We start from the raw sequence: 21,921 nt of genomic DNA, 5'->3' as shown, positions 1-21,921 counted from the left end.
CGCTCTTAAAAATCTGGTCCTGTATGTTTCTGGGAGACCAGGGCAAGGCATAACTATATTTTCTGTATGTCCTGAATTTACCAATTCCATATTGCGTTTTTGTTGTGAATCCGTCTCCTGTGGTCTATAGTAAAAGCAGATTTTTTCACTTATGAGTTGCATATGTATTTTCAAATTAGCCGTTTGCATGCAAACACATGCTAATTGTATGGGCAAATTAAGCAAGCGGTTTCAAGGGCATTGAAACTATGGAAAATCCAGCCCATGAATTTTAACCCAAGACTCTCCTCTAAGAGTTCAGAGAGAGTAATTCCTTGTGAGGGTGAAGTTTGAGACAGCACTCAGGGCACAGAGGACACGAGTGAATGGCTGACTCTGTCGCTTCTGTTACTTCCTTGTTTCCAGCCTGGTCCTGTGGAAACCGCTGGAGTTGGTGAACAGGAAGAGCGGGAAAGGCTGAGGAAAGTGCTAAAGCAGATGGGGAAACTGAAATGCCCCAACGAGGTATAAGAACAATTCCTATTTATCGTTCTGCAAAAGGATGAAAGGAATAAAGAGCCCAGATACCGAGGCGGCCAGAGACGTCTCTGTGACTGTGGGTGTTTTAAAATGAATTCGCCGCAGCTCAGTTCTCCCTGGGGCGGGGGGTGCCCTCTGTGTCAGTTCCTGGCAGGAATGATCACGGAAACAGGGAGGTTGAGGAATATTCACAGAAGGGGAATTCCCAACTGGTAAACTCAAGTATCTGCCCCGAATCCCCTCCAATCAGGGAACAGAAACATAACACATATGGGCCAGCGTGTCCAATCGTATCTGACCCATCCAGTGGGAATTTTGAATACTTGCGACCAACGAACTGCTCACAAGCAAGATCCGGGGCAAGAATTATTCACTGAAGTTCTTCAGTGAATAGCTGCAATTACATGTACAGTGAACTATTTGCAGACACATTGGGAACAGGTAAAGGGGCAAAATAACTGGCTGTGAAGGGTTTGCCAGGTTGGTCCCACATGCAGCAGTTCTTTCCGCCCCAAGATGTACACTTTTCAGCCTGTCTGTCATACGTGTTTCTGAGAATCCTCGCACCTGGGTGCTGAAGTGCTGCAAGGGGGCACAAGTCAAGCCCAGACTGGTCTCCTCCCTCTATTTCTCCGTGTCTGAGGCTAAATGTAATTTTTTTAGGCTATTTTGGAATGAACGTGTCCATTGGGCAGGCCGGGGTCAGGTGCCTTTCCATTTACTTGTGCGTGCTCTAAACAAGCGGAGAGCTCGGGTTGCTCTGAACCCAAGTCTCAGAATTGTGCCTTTGACGGGTTTGGTGGATGGTACAAAATGGTATGGGAGGTGGAGCGCACCAGCTGGCAGAGCTGAAATCTTAGGGAAGTAAACTAGGACAGATTCCCCAGAAAGTGAAGAACGTCTGCTCCATTCCCAGGGCAACAAGCAGAATGGGTTTGGGGCACAACATCCTTGCACAAAATGAAGGCCGTGATAAGACACCTCCCAGACTAGTTGGAGAGAGGTTGCGGGGATGGTGCAGCTGCCCTGTGGTTCGCAGCTCCCACAGGAGTTAAATGGGGAAGTCTAGGGGCCATGCCGTGGAGGTGCAGAACAGCATGGTAGATGGTACTGATGTGTTCCTCCTTGAAATGTTGGAGTGATGGTGCTATGATCCTTTCCGCCTGTTTGCATGTATGTACAGTGAATGCACCATCTAACCCTCTCTTGTTCCCATCTCCATAGGGTTGCACAGCCAACTTTTCCAGTCTGATGGGGTACCAGTACCACCAGAAACGGTGTGGGAAGCAGCCCTCCGAAGTGGAGAAGCCCATATTCACCTGCCCACATTGCAGGAAGAAGTATAAATCCAAGGCGGGACATGACTACCATGTGCGGTTGGAGCACACTTCTTCGGTGAGATTCAAGAGCAAGGCTGATTGTTAAAGCTTGTGTCTCTGTTCACTTAAGCAGATAGTGTGGTAGGTGCAGCAAACCCCCAAAGCCCATGTTATGTTCATAGGGCAGCAGGAAACTCTCATTACAATGGGGCCAAGCTGTCCCTGACTTCTTTAAACACTATCTTGGAGTTTTGAGACAGATGAGAAAAGTTCCGAAGTGGAACAACGAGGGTCAAATGAAGCTTCAATTCTCTGCTGTTGTGTACACACGTCTCACTGCCCATTTCAGTGTTCAGCCGGGCATGTAATTTGAAGGTGAAACTATCCTCTGATAGGGCATGAACCCGCCCCATCACAAACCCGAAGAGAGTCCCCAGTGGAGGCTGTTCTTGTGAGTGACTGCTGGTCAGTGTGAGTAAGGCTGGTAGAACTGACTTCGGAGGGTCTATCTATACTGGAGCTGGAGGTGTAACTTCCATCTTAGCTCCACATAGACATGCTATCGGTGAGCAAGCTAGTGTGCTAACAGTAGAAGTGTAGCGGCGGTGCAGGCTTGGTAGGACCCCGGGCAGGATTGTACTCACCCAGCCTATCCCACCGCCTGCACTAATGTGTCTACATGGCAATTTTTAGCGCACTGGCTTGATGAGATCCACGTGAGCTAGAAATTACACCTCCAGCTCCAGTGTAGGCATACACTTAGTCAGCGTTTCATACATTTTGTTGAACTCTACTGATGGGACAGTCACTCACTGCTGTAACTTGCTCAGACTGAGGCATTAATATACGTGGGAACACGGCTAGGGTTAAAAGACCATCTCACTAAAGACGTTAGACTTCTAGCTCGGTTAAGAAGGAAGCGTCACTCCAGTTGGAGGGCCAGATTTGCAGCCTCCAGCCTCTAACTTTGCATGTTTGCGGAGAAGGCCTGGGAAAGGGCCCTTAGCGTTTTGCAAGCCCAAAACTTACCCGTGTGTGACAGTTCATTTGCAACATGCAGTGCAATCAGCGGTGTGTGCCAAAGCTGGCGTACAAACACGCAGGCCCTGAAAGCTTCCAAAGGCAAGATCTGAACTTCCCTGCACCAGTGATAAGAAGGCTTTCCTCTCACAGCTGTTAGCCATTCTCTTTCCTAATCCTTTCCATATTTCAGCCTCCTGAGGAGCCAAAGGTGAAGCCAGAGGCCAGCCCAGTAGAAGATTTTGAAAGGACTCCTAGTGGTAGAATCCGGCGCACATCAGCCCAAGTAGCGGTCTTCCACCTGCAGGAGATAGCTGAGGACGAACTGGCCAAGGACTGGACCAAACGAAGGATGAAGGACGACCTGGTACCTGAAACTAAGCGAGTAAGAACTCCTGTTTTTTTCCTGCCATTACGCTAGGTGGGAGTGGAGACACTGGGGTGCCACACACCTCTACATGCCAGGGAACCGGTCTGACAGCTGGAGTGGATCATTTCTCCCTTATTTAATAAAATAATAGTGCTGGTGTGTGGGCATCTGGATGCACACAGGTGTACGCTCGCTGACCCTCGTCTCACCCTCACCAGCTTCAATCCAAGGCAGGATGCGTCTCCACGCTTGGCTGAGAGGGTGTGGGCCTGGAGGGAGCTGGCGATTCAGGGTGTGTCTACACAGCACATGAAGCCCGGGCTCTGACTCAGATTTGAGCCCAAGCCCCTCTTCCATCCACACACACGTCAGTCTGACTCGGATCAGCAAGTACTCAGGACCCAGGTGCTAGGACTCTGCCAGGAGTCAGAGCCCAAGTCCTGCTGTGACTCGGGTCCAAGCCATGTCATTTTGCAGTGTGGAAACAGGTCAAGCCACAGACCCCAGTCAGATGGTCTACGTAGTGCAATACGGACGTGTTGGCGCGGCAGCGAGACCCAGGTCCAGCAATTGCTAGCCCAGGTTTACAATGCGGCGCGGATGCTCAAGCACGGCTTGGAAGCACCAAGTCCACAAGCCTGGATCTTACAGGGTGTGTCTACATTGCAATAAAAGACCCACAACGCTGAGTCTCACCGTGAGGCTTGGGCTGCAGGGCTAAAAATAGCAGTGTAGATTTCCTGCTCGAGCTGGAGTTGGTCTAGAAAAGGGGTGGGCAAACTTTTTGGCCCGAGGGCCACATTGGGGTTGCAAAACTGTATGGAGGGCCGTAACAGCCCCCTCCCACTTCCCGTCCCCTGACTGCCCCTCTCAGAACCTCCGACCCATCCAACCCCCCCTGCTCCTTGTCCCCTGACCGCCGCCTCCTGGGACCCCCGCCCCTAACTGCCCCCCGGGGCCCCACCCCCTATCCAATTCCCCTGCTCTCAGTCTCCTGACGCCTATCCACACCCCCGCCCCCTGACAGGCCCCCTGGGGCCCCACGCCTATCCAACCCCCCGTTCCCCATCCCTTGATTGCCCCCCCCCGCAGAACCTCTGTCCCATCCAACCCCCCTGCTCCCAGTCACCCGACCCCTATCCACACCCCTGCCCCCTGACAGGCCCCCTGGGACCCCACGCCTATCCAACCCCCCTTACCATGCCACTCAGAGCAGCATGTCTGGCAGCCGCGCCGCCCGGCGGGAGCTAGACACACTGCTGCTCTGCTCGGCAGAAGCTCGCAGTCCCGCCGCCCAGAGTGCTGCCTGCGCGGCGGCGTGGCTGCAGGGAAGGGGCCGGGGGCTAGCCTCCCTGGCCGGGAGCTCAAGGGCTGGGCAGGACAGTCCCGCGGGCCGTAGTTTGCCCACTTCTGGTCTACGGTCTCAGAGCTCAGGCTGCAGCCCGAGTGGGGACGTCTACACTCCTATTGTTAGCCCTGCCAGCCTGAGACAGTTGATGTGGGCTCTGAGACTCGGTGCCATGGGGTTTTCTCTGCAGTGTAGATGTACCCGCAGCCCTTGTGAACATACGCTAGGAAGGACATGGTGATTGGGGATCAGGTCTTGCAGTTCTGTCCTCCTCCTCGTTGTGCTGCCAAAGGGCATGAAGTCTCAGATACGATCCACTTCCTTCCAGTTCTCTTCCCTTGGCCACTGGGAGAAGCTTCTTTCCCAGCGTCCTTGAAAACCGAAAGGACTTGTTGCACTGTGCTGCCTGCGCCCCGAACTGGGGCCCAGCCCAGAGTGATGCTATATACCCAGCTCGCCTCTTGCAGTTTGCATGAAAAACCTGCCCATTTTCCATCTCTCAAGACTGAAGCACAGAACCCTCTCGCCAATGACCAGAGTTTATCCCAGCGCTGCAGGATCTCACGGTGCATTGGAGTTCCCAGGCCGCTTTGCGGTACTCCACAAAATTAAAAGTCCCATGCAATTAAATCAAACATCCCGTCCCAGATCCCTGGGGATGCAACACCTGCAAAAACTCCCGGATGACCCTCCCCGGGGAGAGACTTTTTCCTCATCCTGTGCCGCAGCAGGCAGTGACTCGAATCAAATGGTAAAGCTCGTGTCAGTACACAGAGAAGAAAAGGAGCTCTTCAGTCATTCGGTTCGATGGTTCAGCAGTCTGAGGGGTAGTCAGCACAGCCAGTCTGCGTGCCCTCCTACCAGCTGCGAACCTGCTTCCTGAGTGAAGAACGAAGCGAAGCAGGTGTCCTTGCAGCTAGACTCCGGCCTTCCTTGCTTGCTTGATGGGCGTGCACATTTTATCAAACGCTCTTAAATCCAGCCTTGTGCAGAGGCATATGCACCATTCCAGCCCGGGTTCGAGGGCTTAGGTGGGAGTTGGGTAGTGTGATTAGGCCGTGGTAGCCCACTGCATGGGTGAATTCCCCCAAAGTGGGCTTCTGCTCTGAAGAGTGACTCTGAAAATGGCAGTCTTGTTCCAAAGCTCTGTTCCCGCTTGTCGTCCTGTTAACAATAGCGACTCGTAAGGTTTTCTTCCTGTTCAGCACTGCAGAGCTGAAACAGCTACGGCAGAGCGAGTGGGATTCTGGTCATTAGTGTTTTGATTACAGTAGCCTGGAGGCCCCACCGTGCTCTTCACTGTGTGTGTGTGTATATATATATATATATATAGTGACACAGTCCCTGTCTCAAAGTCCTTATCATCTAAATAGAAAGGACGGACAAAGGCTGGGAATGGGGGGAAACAGACGCACAGAGCGGTGAAGTGACCGGACTGAGGAATATGAGTGACATGGCTGGGAATAAAAGCCAAGCCTCCTGAATCCAGTGTCCTTTCAGTAGACTCGGCCTATCTATTGTAATCCATTCTGGCTCTCGTGTTTTCAACAGAATTGTTCAGTAAGTTCTGACTGCAGAATTTATCGTCACTTGCGAGGCATAAGCCCCAAAGAACCCAGCCTGACTCTCGGATCCCAGCCTGCGTGGACAGAGTGGGAGGTTAGAAAATACATCTTCCTTCTCGCTGTCTGAGCAGATGACATCTGGGCGTCGCCGAGAGGCAATGAACACCACCCCGTGATGCCGTTGTTTTCACAGTCTATTTTAGAGCCGAGCTGTGCCGTAAGCCCGAAAGCTTGATTGCTAGAGCTGGTTCAAATCTTTTGTTGTTGAAAAATTCAGTTTTGCTGACACCAAAGTGCTTTGGGAAACCAGTTTGATGTTTTTCAAGCAAAGAAGAACAAATTTTGAAACCAAATTTCTGTTTTGTTTAGAATATTTTCACTGAAAAATTGAAATTTTTTTGCTGAAATTAAAACTGGATTTTTTTTTTTTTGCCAGCTCCGTTTCTGACCATTGCTTGAATTAGCTGGCGAGAGAGGCATTCAGCTCGCTGTCAATCACTGCTCAGATGTGGGCTTTCACCTTCTGTAAGGAGCTTGCTAGCAATCGCTTGTCTCTGCCACCCAGCTGCGTTTCCCTTCTCGCCTTGTATTGCTTTGCTTTGATGATGATGATGATTTGTGTTGCCATAGCACCTCGGAGTCCCAGTCATGGACCAAGACTTCAGTGTGCTAGGAGCTGTACAAGCAAATACTACGAACGGGAGGAACTTCCCCTAGAAATAATGGTCCTTTTTATTTCAGACGTTTTCATCTGTTTAGATTTTATTAAAGTTTTCCCTTGTCTGATTGTAACCAGGGACACGAGCCACAGCCCTCAGTTAAGAAACAAAACTAATTTTTCAACGAGTCTCGAAGGGGAAAGGGCATTTATTGGTACATTTAAAAGTCTAGTTAGAACCTCCTCCTGTGAAACACTGAGTATCCCCGACTCCCTTAGACGTCAGTGGAAAGTGACGGCACTTAGTGCCACGTAGACGGTGCTCTGCCACTAGCGTGATCAGACCCCTGTTCCACAAGAAATGGGTTTGAATCTGGATTGAGGCTTGCCCAGAGTTTGGGGATCAGGAGCCTTGAGGGGGTTCATCATAGAGTCCGGGGGCCAGCTGTGGAATTCAGATCTGGATTTGAGTTCTAAAGCTGTTCCATTGGGCCCCTCTCCACCATATCTCCTGCCAGAGTCCAGCTCCCTCTTTGGTGGTTTTTTGTTTTGTATTTTGGGGTGGGGGAGTGTGTTTTACTTTCTATACAGGGACCTGGGCCTTTTACCAGGCTGCAGCTCTGTGAAATCCTTTTCCGATTGCTCTGAATTTCAGTCCCTGAGTGCTATGATTTCTAAAAGGAAGGTCATTCCCAGGAATGCATGAACACTGAGTCCTCCCCATAAAGAGGCGTAACATCTTCCCCCATGTTCTTAGCCAAAACACTGATGTCAGCCTCTTGTGGGAAAGTCACTGCTAGTTAATACTTTGTCTAAAAAATATGATTAAAGGGCCTTAATCCAGATTCTGGGCTCTAAAGAAGGGTCCTCGATCTCAAGAAGTCTGACTGCAAGCTGACATATCCAGGGGATTGTGATGGGCGAATCGCTCCTTGACTTTTAGGTAGGGTCGATGTCACAAAGATGAATTTTTCCTCAGAAAGCCTTGAGTGTGTTGCAAACAGGGCCTCGTTGCCTTGACAACTCATCTTTTCAAAAAGGAAATGCATTATACGCCCTCTTCACTGGCAAAATAAACAGCCATGAAAGAGGCAGGAGGGTCTTCGCTGGGCTGCCGATAGGAGTTTTGCTGACTTTAAAATACACTGCTAGGCGCTGCATTGCTTTGCTGTCTTTTTTTTTTCCTTTCAGAATTACCTTTTTCCCCACTAAACTGGCTTGCTTCACTCAGCCCTGGGCTAAACTTGTCAGTCAGGAGGGGGAAGAAATCCCTCCCCAGCTGACATAGCTGTGTTGGCAGAAGCCCTAGGGTTGGCAGATTCATACCAGCAGAAAAAAGTCCTTTTGCTCGTGTAGCTTCTTTTGTTTGGGGAAGTGATCTGAGCTGTACTGGGGGTAAACAGCATCTTCACTGGAGAAGGGCCGCAGTGAAGCTACACCAGTAAACCCTCCCTAGTGTAGACAAGGCTGCCATTTTCAAGGGTTAGAAGGGAATTAGGTGCCCCCCAACTTTGGGTGCCTAAGGCCTTATGCTCTTCCGTAAAGGCCAGAGCCAGATACTTGCCATCTACTTTAGAAAGTCCCCGGCCCCTCAGAATTCCCAATCTATTAGCCACCACTTCCACAGCATTGGGAGGGAAAATGCTCATGAAAAAGGCAACGTCTCCCATCTCTCCCTCTTTCAGGGCACCTTTGATAGTCCTGAGAACAACGTTTAAATCCTGGGAGTAGTTTGGTACGTCACAATTGCAAAATAACTCACCGCAACCTCTTTATCCCTTAGAGGAACAATTCAGTTCTGTCAGTTCCCCCAGCTGACAATTTGTTCGCGCCGAGCCCCAGTGGAAAGTTTCTTAAATAGATGTGCCCCTCTTTACATTCATATCCCAGGTCTACTGCTTGCTCAGTGTGTGTTACATTCCCTTCTAGTGGCTGGCCCCCCACAGAAGATAACAAACTTCTACAACGACCAGCTGATTGAAGTTCTCCTGTAGCTCATGAGGGCCGCTATAGAGCTGAGAACCTAAATGCAGCTCCTGCAGATGGGGGTTGTTATAATGACCGTGGGACAATTTAACAAGCTCCTCATAACCCAGGCTTTGACACTAGAGAAAAACAATTCCTCCAAAATAAATGCACTTCAACAACATGTTCCTCTCTGCGCTAAGCAAATCCACATTTCTAAATAGCGACTAGAGCCTTATTTTCTTGCCCACAATCTTTATATGACTCTGGTTAAACTGAAACGGATGACGTGTTCCACACTAGGTGGCTGCTGGATACATCACGCTTTGAAGGGCACGTTCTGGGAAAGGCCCAGGAAGACACTGTGCAGATTTCAGCTTGAACCTCCTCTAGTGTTACTGGGACTTAATGAATCTAACATATCCAGGACGGGGCATCACTCAGATCTCAGACTTCGTTCGCGCCCGCTCCAGGCTCTGGAGTGATGTGTGCCCGTACCGCAACGTTTTGAAGGAAAGAAATCGTGCAGTGCTGTCTCTCTGGAGCACAAGGAACAAACTTCGAAGAGGCAAGGGGACAGAAGATCTGTTTCATGGTTTGGTGCCCTCCCTCTGTGGACCAGTCTTATTTGGAGAAGCAATTCTCTGTGCAGCAAGCCCAGAGCAACTCCCCTGTCCTAGATTTAATGTGCCTTATCTCAGGCAGGGACTCTGCCGTCCTAGCCCTGTTCTTCTCCAGTCTCTGTTGTGGTCTTTTGGGAGCTAAACTGTGATTTGCTTTTGTGGTTTTGCTAGATACGCCTGCAAAGTAATGGCTGAGTGCTATGGCCTGTTCTGGTGGGTGCCAATATTCCTGGAGGTTTCATCCCATGACGTAATTGTTAATTAAAGCTTAATCTTTAATTCCTGGAGACTTCCAGACAATCCTGGAGGATTGGCAACCCTAGGCCTAGCTTTCAGTGAATAAGCCCTGTTCACTCCTGGAACTGGAGGCTCAAATCCGAGCTGAGGTCACATGTGCAATGAATTGGTTGATCTCGCCTTAGCCTCTTGTGAGCATCTATCCACACCACTGTCCCATTGGCAATCTCTTTGGAGGACTGAGGGGTGATGTTTTCGCACCGATCGAGATTGAAATGCGCTAGCAGAGCTGCTAGTGTAAAGGAGGAAATACGCCTCAATGCGTCCACCGATAGGCAGCCGCCGAGTTCCAGTTCTGGCCTTTGGCTGAACGAAGAACTATGCTAAGTTTAGACCTGGGCTCAGGCTGTGAAATCCAGACTGGGATCTAGATTCCAACACCTCCAAAATCAGTCCGGGTTAGAGATGGACATTTGTCTTGACCTATTATAAAGTAAGGCGGCAAAATTCAAATCTGGGTTTGGATTTTCCAACAAACCCCAGGTGGGGGCGGGAATGAGTTTAGGATGCAAGATGCTGGTTCCAGCCCATCTCAAAAAACAGGGTTCTGTGCTCTGCACAAAAGCCAATTAATTAAGAACTAGGGGCTGAGACTCACAAACTCATTACACTTGTAACCCAACTAGCTTTAAACCTACATCTCCAAAGGTGAATTGCCTAGTAACTGTATCTCCTCTTCCTCCCAGAGCTTTTGCTCTACAGAGACAGCATGTGATCAGAGAACAGTGTCTTGTGTTAAGAACCTCTCTGACTCATAAAGCCTGCTTGATTTGCAGTTTGCTGGCTCTGGCTTGGGCAGTAAGTGTGGTTTTGATTTGTTATGGTGTATTTTAGGGAAGAAAAGCTGTCTAGAGGGAGAGGATTGAAATATGAAAGCTAATTAAATACAACTGTCAGTCAAAAAGCCTTCCCACCCCACTCCATCCCCCCACCGCAGCTATTCTCCTGAAATGATGATGGGCCCTAGCCAAATACAGTTGTAGCTGTTTAATGATTTGGCCATGAAGATTTTTATTTACAGGCCGTTTGAGAAAATAAATGGAAAAAATAAAATATTCCATGCCTGAGGCTCCTTCTTAATAGAGACATAAAGATGATGCTGACGTCTCTGGAACCGCAGTGCTCTGGGGAAACGTGGTCTTTGCAAGTTATTGTGACACTGATTTCTCTCTGGAGCTGGGAAGCTGGAGTGACTAGAGATGTTGGAATCTCACCGCCCCTTGTGAGGCTGCGGGGTCAGGCAGCTGCTGGCGCCGTATCCAGTTGCGATTAGTGTTCATTTGTGTTATCTATTGATTTGTTTCAAGTTTTAATTAAAGGGCAGGGGACCTTTGCTGCCCAGCTGTAGGTTTCAGGGACAGTGGGAAATGCTTTGTGTTCTCCTCCCCACTCAGGTATGTCCTCCCCACACAGCTCCAAGCAAGGATTCCCGTCAGGAATCTGTGTTGGCTCCATCTAGCCTCCAGTTATGGCACCCCGTTTCTCCTGGACAGAGTTGAGCGCATGGAGGTTGCTCAATGGTCTGTTCTGAGATGTGGCTCTTTCATTTTTCGGTGACATTTGATTGGCAGTGAAAGGCCTGTGTTTGAGGACAGGCCTCTGGGTGATTAAAGTGATATGAACTTGGTAGGACACTGGCATCCCCTTTCTCAGCAAGTGCCATGTTTCAGAGCAGAGCCGATTGCCGGAAGGGAAGCATGTCGCCCCAGCCCAGGTAGAAGAAGGCAAGAAGGCAAAATCAGCATGTTCAGAAAAGTCACAGATGGGAAAGAAATGTAGACTGTCAACTCCCAATTCTATTGGAAAATGTGATCTTGAATTCCTTTGGGGAACACTTTCCAAACAAGTCCTGTTCTTTTGCAAGCGCCGTTAATTTATGCATTATCACTTCTGAGCACAGATGGTAGAATTCACACATACAAATCCATCAATCTAAATGCTCAGAAAACTGTCTGCAGTTCCACACACAAAAATGCATGCACAAATGCAACAGCAGTCGCTGCATATGCAGCTAGCCAGTTAGACTATGTAAATGACCATTTATGCATGCAATTACCACAACACAGCCTGCAAAGTAAGCATGCAGTTGCGTGTACATTTTCCTGAAAACTTAAGCCAACAGATGCACATGCAAGAGTACAGCACAGAAATTGCCCATGGACGTGATTGTGTGTGCAGAGCTGCGCATACAGAAATGGAGTCTACAGTGAGATCCATTTGAAGGTCTGGTCCCTTACATTAAGCCCCAAAGTTACTAACAAAGCTGTAATTAAAATGAAAATGAGAGGCCACTTGGAATGAGGGAACTTGGAATGAGAGGCCAAGCCAAAAAAGAGAGCAGACAGAAACACAGAGTCTTTCATTGTTTAATGGACAAGTCCTGTGAATCAGTGGATGGAAGCCAGATAGGCTGTTGAAAGTTAGACATCACCCCCTCTGCCAACAATAGAGTGTTGTTTGTTAATTGGTTAGGAAGTGCAGCAATGCTATAGGGGCATCTTTAGCACAAAGAGTGGAAATGTTGGGCCCAGTACTGCCCCCACTGAAGTCAATGGGAGATCAGACTCCAGGACAGCTACGTTTCTGTCTTCAGAAAACAGCTGCTTCAAATAGTACTGGCTGGCACCAGTTGTAGTGTAGGCAATTCTCCCACGCTACTCTGTCATATGCCTTAACCAGCCTCACTTTCATTCCCAGTCCCTGGCCACTCCAGAGCAGAGACCGACTCTCACGCTGGATTGCGTTCAGTGTGTTCCGTGGGGAGGCTGACATAGCTATGAAGGACTTTGGCTGAAACCTCCAAACTCATTGTTCACCCTGATTCACCTCTTGGCGGGGGGGGGGGCCCATTCAAAGGCCCAGAGCGCTGGTGCGCGCAGCTCTACTAATAATGTTCTATTGTTTGGCAGCTAAATTACACCCGGCCGGGGCTTCCGAAGTTAAATCCGAGGCTGTTGGAAACCTGGAAAAATGAAGTGAAGGAGAAAGGACACATCAACTGCCCCAATAACGTAAGGAGGTTCTCTGTACATATCACGGGTGTGATTTTTTCAAAAGAAAACACACAGCTGGAATGGTCAGTAGAAGGAGGGAATTCTCCCGGAACTGAACACTGAGATGCTTCTCAGGTTTTTATTCAGTCCGTACTTAGGTAACCCTCCCAGGGAAGTTAATGGAGCATGGCCCGAGTAAAGACTTCAGGCTTTGGCCCATTCATATGACTATTTGAAGCACGTCCAATCTCTGTGCACTCCTGGGGTACTCATTATAATACTGATGGACATAATTACCAGCCAGAGGGGAGAGCGTGGCAATGGGAATCTGGGGCTCATTGTTCTAAGGGGAGAGCTCTGCTTGTTGCGCTAAAACAGCGGCTCAGAGGGACCTTCTTAAAGATTGCTGGCTCTGGTTTATGGGAGCTGCTTTTTGAAGCTTTGCCTAAATAAAGCCGTGCAGGTTTTGATCCAGGGAGTCTCTTTTTGTACAGGACCCACATTTCCCTAGATTGTCCCTTATTAAAGCAAGTCAGGGTCTGATTTTTACTCTGTTAGATAGATGTGACTATAGTAACTGATTGTGCAACTCAAGTAACTGAGTGTGCAAAGAGCAAAGATGAGCTGTTTGCACGCAAACATACCCAGTTGTGCCTGCACAGCCACGGTCATTTTCCCTGTGGATTAGGGGCGTGCATTTTGGGTGTGCACTTCTGCATCTAACCTCTTCTGAAACTCGGGCTTTGCCTGTCTTTCCTCGGCATGTGAACTGCACCCATCTCACTGGGCCATTGATTTATAATCCGGAACGAAGCCTTGCTAATGGGAATTTTAAAGCCAGGATGTTAGCAGGGTGAGACGTGTTAGCTAATGAATGTCATCTCCATGCACTTTGAAAAGACGCTGCTCAGAAACTGGTTATGCTACTGCCTGGTAATTAGCCTCTCTGTCTGGATCTTCTGCTGCGGCTGTAAGAACTCGGGGCGCTCAGCGGGGCCTCCTAACCGCTAGAAAAGGTACATTTTTCACAGAGACATTTAGGGATACATTTTTCAGCCCTGGTGCAGAGGAATGCAGCCACATGACTCCCATTAGCACTAATAGGAAACGTGTGGCTCGATCCCTGTGCCTCACACAGAAAATTAACCTCCTGCTGATTATCCAGGGCTGGCAATCAAAGACAGCCTCCTGGGTACGGTGGGCTGCAGTCCATGAAATATAGAAAGACGGGAAGCAAGTTGCTAGACCTCTCTGCCTCTTTGTTTCTTTCTGCAGAGCTGTGAAGCCATCTACTCCAGCGTTTCTGGCCTGAAAGCCCACCTGACTAACTGCAACAAGGTAAAGGGATCTAGGCTTTCTGCCGTTCTGCCGCCATCACTGTTTAGGGCGGGCGGTCTTCTCTCTCATTCTCCTCCCGCTCATTAGGGGGAAATGGGCCAGGTGCCCCGAATAGAAAGCATTTCAGAGGGTTTTTTAAAAACGATTTATTGCATTGGGTCCTTGGGAAAGGTTGATGCCACTGAGAGCCCGAACCTTCTGCTCAGCTCCCACACAAGCCGTGCTAATGGAAACTTTCCAAGGCTGCCCCATGCACTCGCTTTAACACAGCCCTCGAGGAGTCACCTCTAGGGGTGAGGAGAGACGTGCCTGCCTCATGCTGACTGAAATCAGGGGCCTTGGTTGCCAAGTAGAGCTGGCTGGGTGAAAGTCATCCTGTGCAGTGGTCCAGCAGGAGGCCAGGCACTCCCTGAACCCCGGACGGGCCCACAGTCCTTGTCCAGGATCAGTGCAGGGGGATTACAAGTTCCTGTATTGTCACCTGCCATCTGTGAGCTGGATGGAGAGCACCAGCCCCTTTCACACAGGCTGCCTGGTGATGCTGGCCGCTTTCGCTTGCTCCCAGCCTCCGGCGGATTGGAACAGGAAGTAAAAAGCTCCACGTCTCACGTCCCAAGTCCCCTGAACCTTACCCACTGCCCAGAGATGGCAGCAGTCGATTCATTAACCCTTTCATCCAAGTGTGCTGGGGATGAGGAGCCAAAATCCACCACCTGAGTTGGGACAGAGTGTGGGACCGGCATAGCCTACTCCCGCCTCGGGGATGGACTCACAGCCGCAGCGCAGGGTCGGGTCTGCCGCTTGCCCCAGGCATTCCTGCCTGGCCACTGAATTCCTGCAGTCACGATCCCTCCCCTAGCCTGATACTACGTCATCGTCATCATGGCACGTCCCAAAGGGGCGTGGCCTCCTTGGAGATTGAGCGCCACCCAGCTCAATCTCTGGCAAGGGACGTAAGGCGGTCGGGTTGTATATTCAGTTTGTATCCATCTCTAGCCATCTTGTCATGCCACCAAAGCTTTGGACGCCTGTGTGATCACTGGCCACGTAGCAGCATCCCTTGGTGCGCACGCCTTGGAATTGGTTGGTTTTCTATTTTAATCATACGCCCATACCAGGCGAGCTGCAGAAACCAAGCCAGTGCTGATGGAGGCAGTTGCTGAGTTCACCTTTCGGATCTTGTCCTGCCACTGAAGCAGCTGACAAAGTGGACGAGAATTGAAGACATCAATCTGGTGTTCTTAAGCTTCCCTCCGCGCCCACGTTTCACTTCGCTGCAACTGAGCTGGTGTCACTGCGTTCTGTAGCGCGGCGGCTGGGTAGCAAATGGGACGTCGCGACGCCCCCGCAGAGGCTGCCGGAGGACCTGAAACCCGGCAGCAGCTGCTGCTGCTGGAAGCACATCCGCATCCTTTGAGCATCTTCCAGCACCGCCTTCGAGGCTGCCCAAGTATTTGACAGCTGCCACCAGCTCGATACACCGTCCGCACAGGTTAATACTGAGCGGGTTGCAATCTGGAGTTGGACGCTGCTTGATGGTAGTGGCCTGGCACTTACCTGGATTAATAACCAGACCAGCGTGTGTTGCTTCTTGCCCTAGTAGACCGGCCCTCAGCTGCAGCAATTCACCAAACTGAGCCAACAAGACAATGTCGTTGGCATACTGCAGATCTCAAAGCAGAACCGGGTTCAGTTCAGTGACAGCTGCCATCACAGGCTTATCCATCAACCAGTCAGTGCCGATGCCGAACAGCCGTGGTGACAGAACACAGCCCTGCCACACACCCCTGGAGATGGGAAACTCTGCTGTGTATCTGCCATGTATCGAGCCTGATACAGCGTACGCTCAGTGCTATCTGCCATGCCACCTTATTCAGGCAGGTACGGACCCCACCCTTATGGTCAGCAGGGAGTAGAGAGACATGCCTTAACATGCTGTCTAGTTTGTCAAGCACGGGGCTTAAGTGCCTCTGGCATCCTTGCTTAGGCTTCTCCTTAGCCGGAGTGATTCTCACCCTAACCATCTAGCAGGGTTCTGATGCTTAACACACAGTACAGGAAATACAAAATAACCCGTCGTTCAGTGCCAAAGAGGAAGGTGCTAACGGAATTAGACACCTAACTCCTATTGACGTGGGCACCTAACTTCACTCACCCACTTCGGAAATCCCAACCTAGAAAATACGGTGTGTCACGTGAAGAGTAGAACCAAGGGCAGGGAAATGGCCACATAGTCACATTATCTATCTAGCCAAGTACATGCCCTCCACTGTAGTGGAGCGTGAGGGCTGTTACACCCGATAGACACAGGAATAGTGCTTCCAGTTTAAATTAACTCCAGGAACATTGGCCCATGCAAGGGAGGGCGACTCAGTGCAGAACCGTTGAATTGGAACCAAGAAAGAACTTGTAAAACTTTTATCTCCGGAAATCCTTCCAGCTCTAAATCACATTGAATGTAGTAGGTTCCAGAAGGCAACTCTTCAGTTCCTATGGGTCAAATTCTTACCTGCTGATAGGGTGACCAGATGTCCCAATTTTATAGAGACAGACCTGATTTTTGGGTCTTTTTCTTATATAGGCTCCTATTACCCCCCGCCCCCCGTCACGATTTTTCACATTTGCTGTCTGGTCCCCCTACCTGCTGATTATTGAAAACGTTCACAGCCCTCTCCCCACTACCTTTAACTAGAACACTAATGAGAGAGTTTAGAAAATCATAGGCAGAAATCCTGCACAAAAAGCAGAGTTTTCACAAAATAAAACAGCCTATGCAGGAGATGGTAACTGTTGTTTGGATGGATTGCAAAATCACCTGCTTGCCAGAAAAAGAGGCCCCTTCACAGCAAAGCCAAGGGACTCCAGACCACGCAGGCCTGCATTTGCAAAAACTATGCAGGCAGTTGCCCCCTTAATTGTAGATGGAATTACCATGGCGGTACAGAGGAAACAAATGCACAAATGATCTCTGACATCCCTAACTGGTCACTTGAGTGCACAGCTGTGGGAACTGCACTCACAAATCAGCCGAGCAACTGCCCATGTATTTTTCTAAATGCACAAATTCATGTGCCTTATTCTGCAACATGTAGACCAGGGATCGGCAACCTTTGGCACGCGGCTCGCCAGGGTAAGCACCCTGGTGGGGCTGGGCCGGTTTGTTTACCTGCTGCATCCACAGGTTCGGCCGATCACGGCTCCCACTGGCCACGGTTCGCTGCTCCAGGCCAATGGGGGCTGCGGGAAGCGGTGGCCAGCACATCCCTTGGCCTGCGCCGCTTCCTGCAGCCCCCTGGAGCGGCGAACCGCGGCCAGTGGGAGCCGCGATCGGCCAAACCTGTGGCTGCAGCAGGTAAACAAACCCTGGCGAGCCGCATGCCAAAGGTTGCCGATACCTGATGTCGTCTGTGCTAGCAGCAATCTACAGGCTTGCCTCTAGCATCCAGACTACAGATCAAATCATGTCGTCCTGACTCATGTCGTCCCTGCTCTCCAACTTGTGCAAGGAAGGACATAGACTCAGTGCAGTCCCATGGCATGGGGAGAGCATGGGGAATTCCTGCGCAATCAGCCTGCAGATGTCCTCTACCACTGTGTGGAGATGTAGTTTGGAGTCCAATGTGGGACAGGCAGAGCAGGGGACATGTGGCTCCCACACACAGACTCGTGGCCATAGGACAGCTTTGGAGGTTAGTTGGAGAATACAATGGAGGAACGTTGTTGGAGGATACTACGCCCCATGGCTGCTGTAGAACTCATAACACACAAGTCATCATTAGTGTGAGGAACAGGGTCTCAGCTCTTACTCTAGCAGTGACTTCAGAGGGAGTTTTGCTGGAAAAAAGACAGCAGGATTTAAACCTACAATACTCCTCTCTACTAATCAGTGGGGTGGGTAGTGGGGTGTCTGGCAGACACCATCCAGTAATTCTTAAGAAACCTAAGGAGCTGGACTGAATTATATTTTCCATGAAATCGCAGTGGAGTGTTTAGAATATATTTATTGATCATTAAGAAGGGTCAAACTGACGCAGAATCATTGCACTGGGGTCAATAGGGATCAATGATCTGTGATTTTGCATGATCGTTTCTGGATTATGTGTGAAGTGGGAGTCTGGGCTGGCCCGGCCTGCCTGTGTGCAGACACAGCTAGGAAATGAAAGACCTGTCTGCCATAAAATTTACAACATGAACCCAATTATGAAGAAATTCCCACAGAGCCCATACATCGCCCAGAGGGCCTAATATATAATTCCCTGGTCAATAAAGAACGCATTATCTCCTCTGTGCCGGTGGACCGAGGCAGAGTCGAAAACTCATTCATTTTCACAAGGACTCTCATAACGAAAATCCAGCAATTTAGTGGCCTGTTGAAGAGTATAAAGGCAAAATTAGGAAAGACCCATTGATCATAAATTAGAAGTTTCACTCCCAGTAGATGTTCTTAATGATCACTGAATTTGCTGACAGTAAAGAAATTGTGTAGCTAGCGATGTTAAATGAAAAAAAAAGTCTGTTAAAGTAATATTACAGTCGAGATTTTAAATGCACAAACACCAGGAAATTCCCATTTTCGCTTCCACAGAAACCATCATTCATTCCCCTTGGGGTGCATATGTGGTGTTTTGTATTATTGTAGAAGGGGTTACTTTTATGCCTTGATACACAGGTACAATTACAGTTGCCATGGGAACTGCAGCTTTGAATTTCCTGGCTTTCGGGCAATTAAAATCCACACCATTGTGGAGGAAAACATGCCTCTCTGTTTCTGAGTGGAAGCTCCTCGCTCTTCTTTGCTTCCCCAGGGAATAAGTCTTACACATCATGTTCCCTGATGTTTTTCATGGATGTTCTAGGGAGTAGGTCCAAGTTTTCAGATACATGTGTGCATCTGTGCACCTGCTTTGCGCATGTTGTGTGGGTAATTGCATGCACAGGTGTCTAATTGAGCATGATAATGTTTGCAGCGTTACCATGGTTGCAGTAATTGCCCACACAAGTCAGATATGCGAATGTGCATGCATCTGCACACAAGCCCAGAATTTGTCCACCATTTGTAGCAAAGGAAGCTTCTCTTCCTTTTGGATCCTTCTGAGGAGAAGGAGCCCCCTCACTGTAACAGATAAGGGGCTGAATTACATGGTAAATTCCTGGACTACAGCTCCAGGCGCACTGGGGTGTCCACATAACCATGGATGCAGTATTTTAGGAATACATCTACGCATTTACCTTGAAGACAAAGTCTTTGAGCTCTGGATGCTGAGGGGGCATTTGTGGCCTTCAAGTGGCCCTGGACCCATCATCATGGGCCCAAGCAACAGGCCATTTTCTACAGAGAATGCCTAGAGATTTTCAAGGGACTTCTGGGTTGTGAGGAGAGAGGGAGGCTGTATTCTCTCCTGCAGCGCACATTTTGAACCTACTTTGGAATACAGGAGGATGTTCTCTGCCTTTCAGGGAGACCACTCTGTTGGGAAGTACCGGTGCCTTCTCTGCCAGAAGGAGTTTAGCTCAGAAAGTGGAGTCAAGTACCATATCCTCAAGGCTCACTCAGAGGTAAGGAACTGGGCAGGGTGCAATGGGGCTTCGGAGCATGGTTGAGGCTGTTTCCTGCTACGGTTCATCTGTGTCCACTAGAAGCTCCCATTGGAGCTAGCAGTGTTTAGGCCAGAAGTGGGCAAACTATGGCCCGTGGGCCACATCCAGCCCGCGGGACCGTCCTGCCCGGCCCCTGAGCTCCCGGCCAGGGAGGCCAGCCCCCAGCCCCTCCCCCACAGCCTCACCTCACCGCACCACCAGCGCTCTGGCCCGCTGCTCCTCCCGGGCAGCGCGGGTGGTGTGGCTGGCTGTGGCGGGGCTGCGAGCTTCTGCTGCTCTGAGCAGCATGGTAAGGGGGCGGGGGGTTGAATAAGGGGCAGGAGGTTCCCAGGGGCAGTCAGGGCACAGGGAGCAGGGGGGGTTGGATAGGGGGTGGGGTCCCGGGGGGTGGTGGTTAGGGGACAAAGAGAGGGAGGGTTGGATGGGTTCTGAGGGGGGCGGGAAGTGGGAGGGGGCGGATAGGGGGCGGGGGCCAGGCTGTTTGGGGAGGCACAGCCTTCCCTACCTGGCCCTCCATACAGTTTCACAACGCTGATGTGGCCCTCGGGCCAAAAAGTTTGCCCACCCCTGGTTTAGGCAGAGGCGGGAGGTGAGCTTTTTTGGCCAACCCTCCTTGTCCCACCTGTTGGACCTTCCTCTGAAGCCCCAGAGCACCCGGTCTAGTCTCTGGCACGTCCGGAGACACGACGCTCCTATGGCCTTACTTTGCAAACTTTGTGTTCAGGGTGGGCAGTGGCAAACCCATTCAGCCCAGTTTCCAACCCCACCCCCAGGCTGAAAAGCTTGACTCTGATTTGAAGGTTGTTGGGTTCCCGTTTTGCTTATGGGAGACTGAGAGAAAGGGAAGAGAGAGACCTGAAAACATGGGGGGGAAGTGGAGCGGAGCCTGGGAGGTGAGGGGAAATAGAGAGAAACTGGGAGGAGGGGGTGAAAGGGGAGAAGAGGAGAGAGACATTTTAAAGTGAAGAGAGATACAATCCACACCTGAATAGCACATACAGAGTGCACTATTCCTTCTGTCCTTAATACACAGCACAGATTTTTTTTCCCCTTTAGATAGAAAAATGGTATAAACTATAGGAGGAAAAGGTTTGCAGCTCAGGGCCCTGTTATGAGAGGCAGTGTAGTCTAGTGGGTAGGCACCGGGCTGGGAGTCAGGAGCATCCAAAACTAATTTGTGGCATTTGCAAAACTTAAGCTTCCCCAAAGATTCCCCCCGTTCCTGCTTCCCCTCCCCCCGCTTCCATCATTACATGTCAGTGCCTCTGTGGACAGATGCTAAGAGAAGCATTCAGGCTGTGGCAAGAGATGTACTGCATCATTGCACAGGACCCATTGGCAAGTTAAAACTAGGGGAACAGGGGCAGGAGGGTGGAATAAGGGGGATTTCAGAGGTCGGAGAGGGAAATCTAGGGGGTTTCCTGGATGTGTATGGAGTTCGGGAGTTTTCCCTGGTGAGAGTGAGGCCAGGAGGGAAAATACGGGTTTTTATAACAAGGACGGGGGGAGGTGTAAATGCCGTGGCTGGGACGGTGCTCCCTGGCCTGGGAGGGCGACTAACTCCCAGTCCTGTTCTTTTTCCCTTTGGACACAGAACTGGTTCCGAACCTCTTCAGAGGCGGCCCGGAAGAAAAAGAACAGGGACCAGATTTCCTCCAGCCAGGAGGAGAAAAAGAAAAGCACAACTGGAAAGAAAAGGGGGAGGAAACCCAAGGAAAGGCCCCCAGAAATGTCTCCGAAAGGCAAAGAGAGCTCGGCAGCAAAGACTAATCATAAGAAAGCCACAGAGCCCTGGGAAGGATCCAACTGCAGCCCCGAAGGGAGAGAGAGAGGCACCAAGCTACCCACCAACAGGAAAGGGGGAGCCAGTAAGATGCCTGAGAAATAAGGGGTTCAGAGACTCTCTGAGGATTAGTTTACAGGCCAGGGTAACGGGGTGGGGCCCCTCCCGGTTTTCTCTCCCCCGCCCCCTGCTCATCCGTTTGTTTTTTTTTAAAAAAACAACAACAAAAAACCACTTTAAAATCATGGACCTTGTTTCACACTGGAAAAAAAGAAAAGACTGCGACCCTCCATCCGTCACCCCCGTGCACACGCCCGTACCCCTCGACTCCCCTCCACACACACGCGTGTGCACTTGTGCATACACACGGGCTGCACAGCTCTTCCACTGACGGGTCACGTAATGCAGCCAAACCTCTGCAAAGCGGGGATCCCCCTGCTGACCGTTCCCTTCAAATTCTGTGCGCTGAACTGGTGATGCTTGAGCAAGAGGAAAGTGCAATAGAGGTGGGGCGTAAAGGCTTTT

The 21,921-nt window shown here is 50.2% G+C and overlaps 1 protein-coding gene across 1 annotated transcript in view; it reads left to right on the top strand.

Moving 5' to 3' along the window:
• Positions 1 to 21,921, top strand: part of LOC128847108 (zinc finger protein 512B-like) — a 79,120-nt gene that overhangs the window by 40,083 nt on the left and 17,116 nt on the right. Inside the window, exons 11-17 of the mRNA XM_054046447.1 lie at positions 406 to 504; positions 1,744 to 1,914; positions 3,052 to 3,243; positions 12,594 to 12,695; positions 13,953 to 14,015; positions 19,473 to 19,571; positions 21,208 to 21,481. Of these exons, the coding sequence (XP_053902422.1) occupies positions 406 to 504; positions 1,744 to 1,914; positions 3,052 to 3,243; positions 12,594 to 12,695; positions 13,953 to 14,015; positions 19,473 to 19,571; positions 21,208 to 21,481 (1,000 nt within the window). The remainder of the gene's footprint in view (positions 1 to 405; positions 505 to 1,743; positions 1,915 to 3,051; positions 3,244 to 12,593; positions 12,696 to 13,952; positions 14,016 to 19,472; positions 19,572 to 21,207; positions 21,482 to 21,921) is intronic.

Source organism: Malaclemys terrapin, chromosome 12 (genome assembly GCF_027887155.1).
Source record: "Malaclemys terrapin pileata isolate rMalTer1 chromosome 12, rMalTer1.hap1, whole genome shotgun sequence".
Lineage (NCBI taxonomy): Eukaryota > Metazoa > Chordata > Testudines > Emydidae > Malaclemys > Malaclemys terrapin.
Note: the sequence above shows the minus strand (reverse complement) of the source record. Positions and strands in the feature narration are given on the sequence as shown.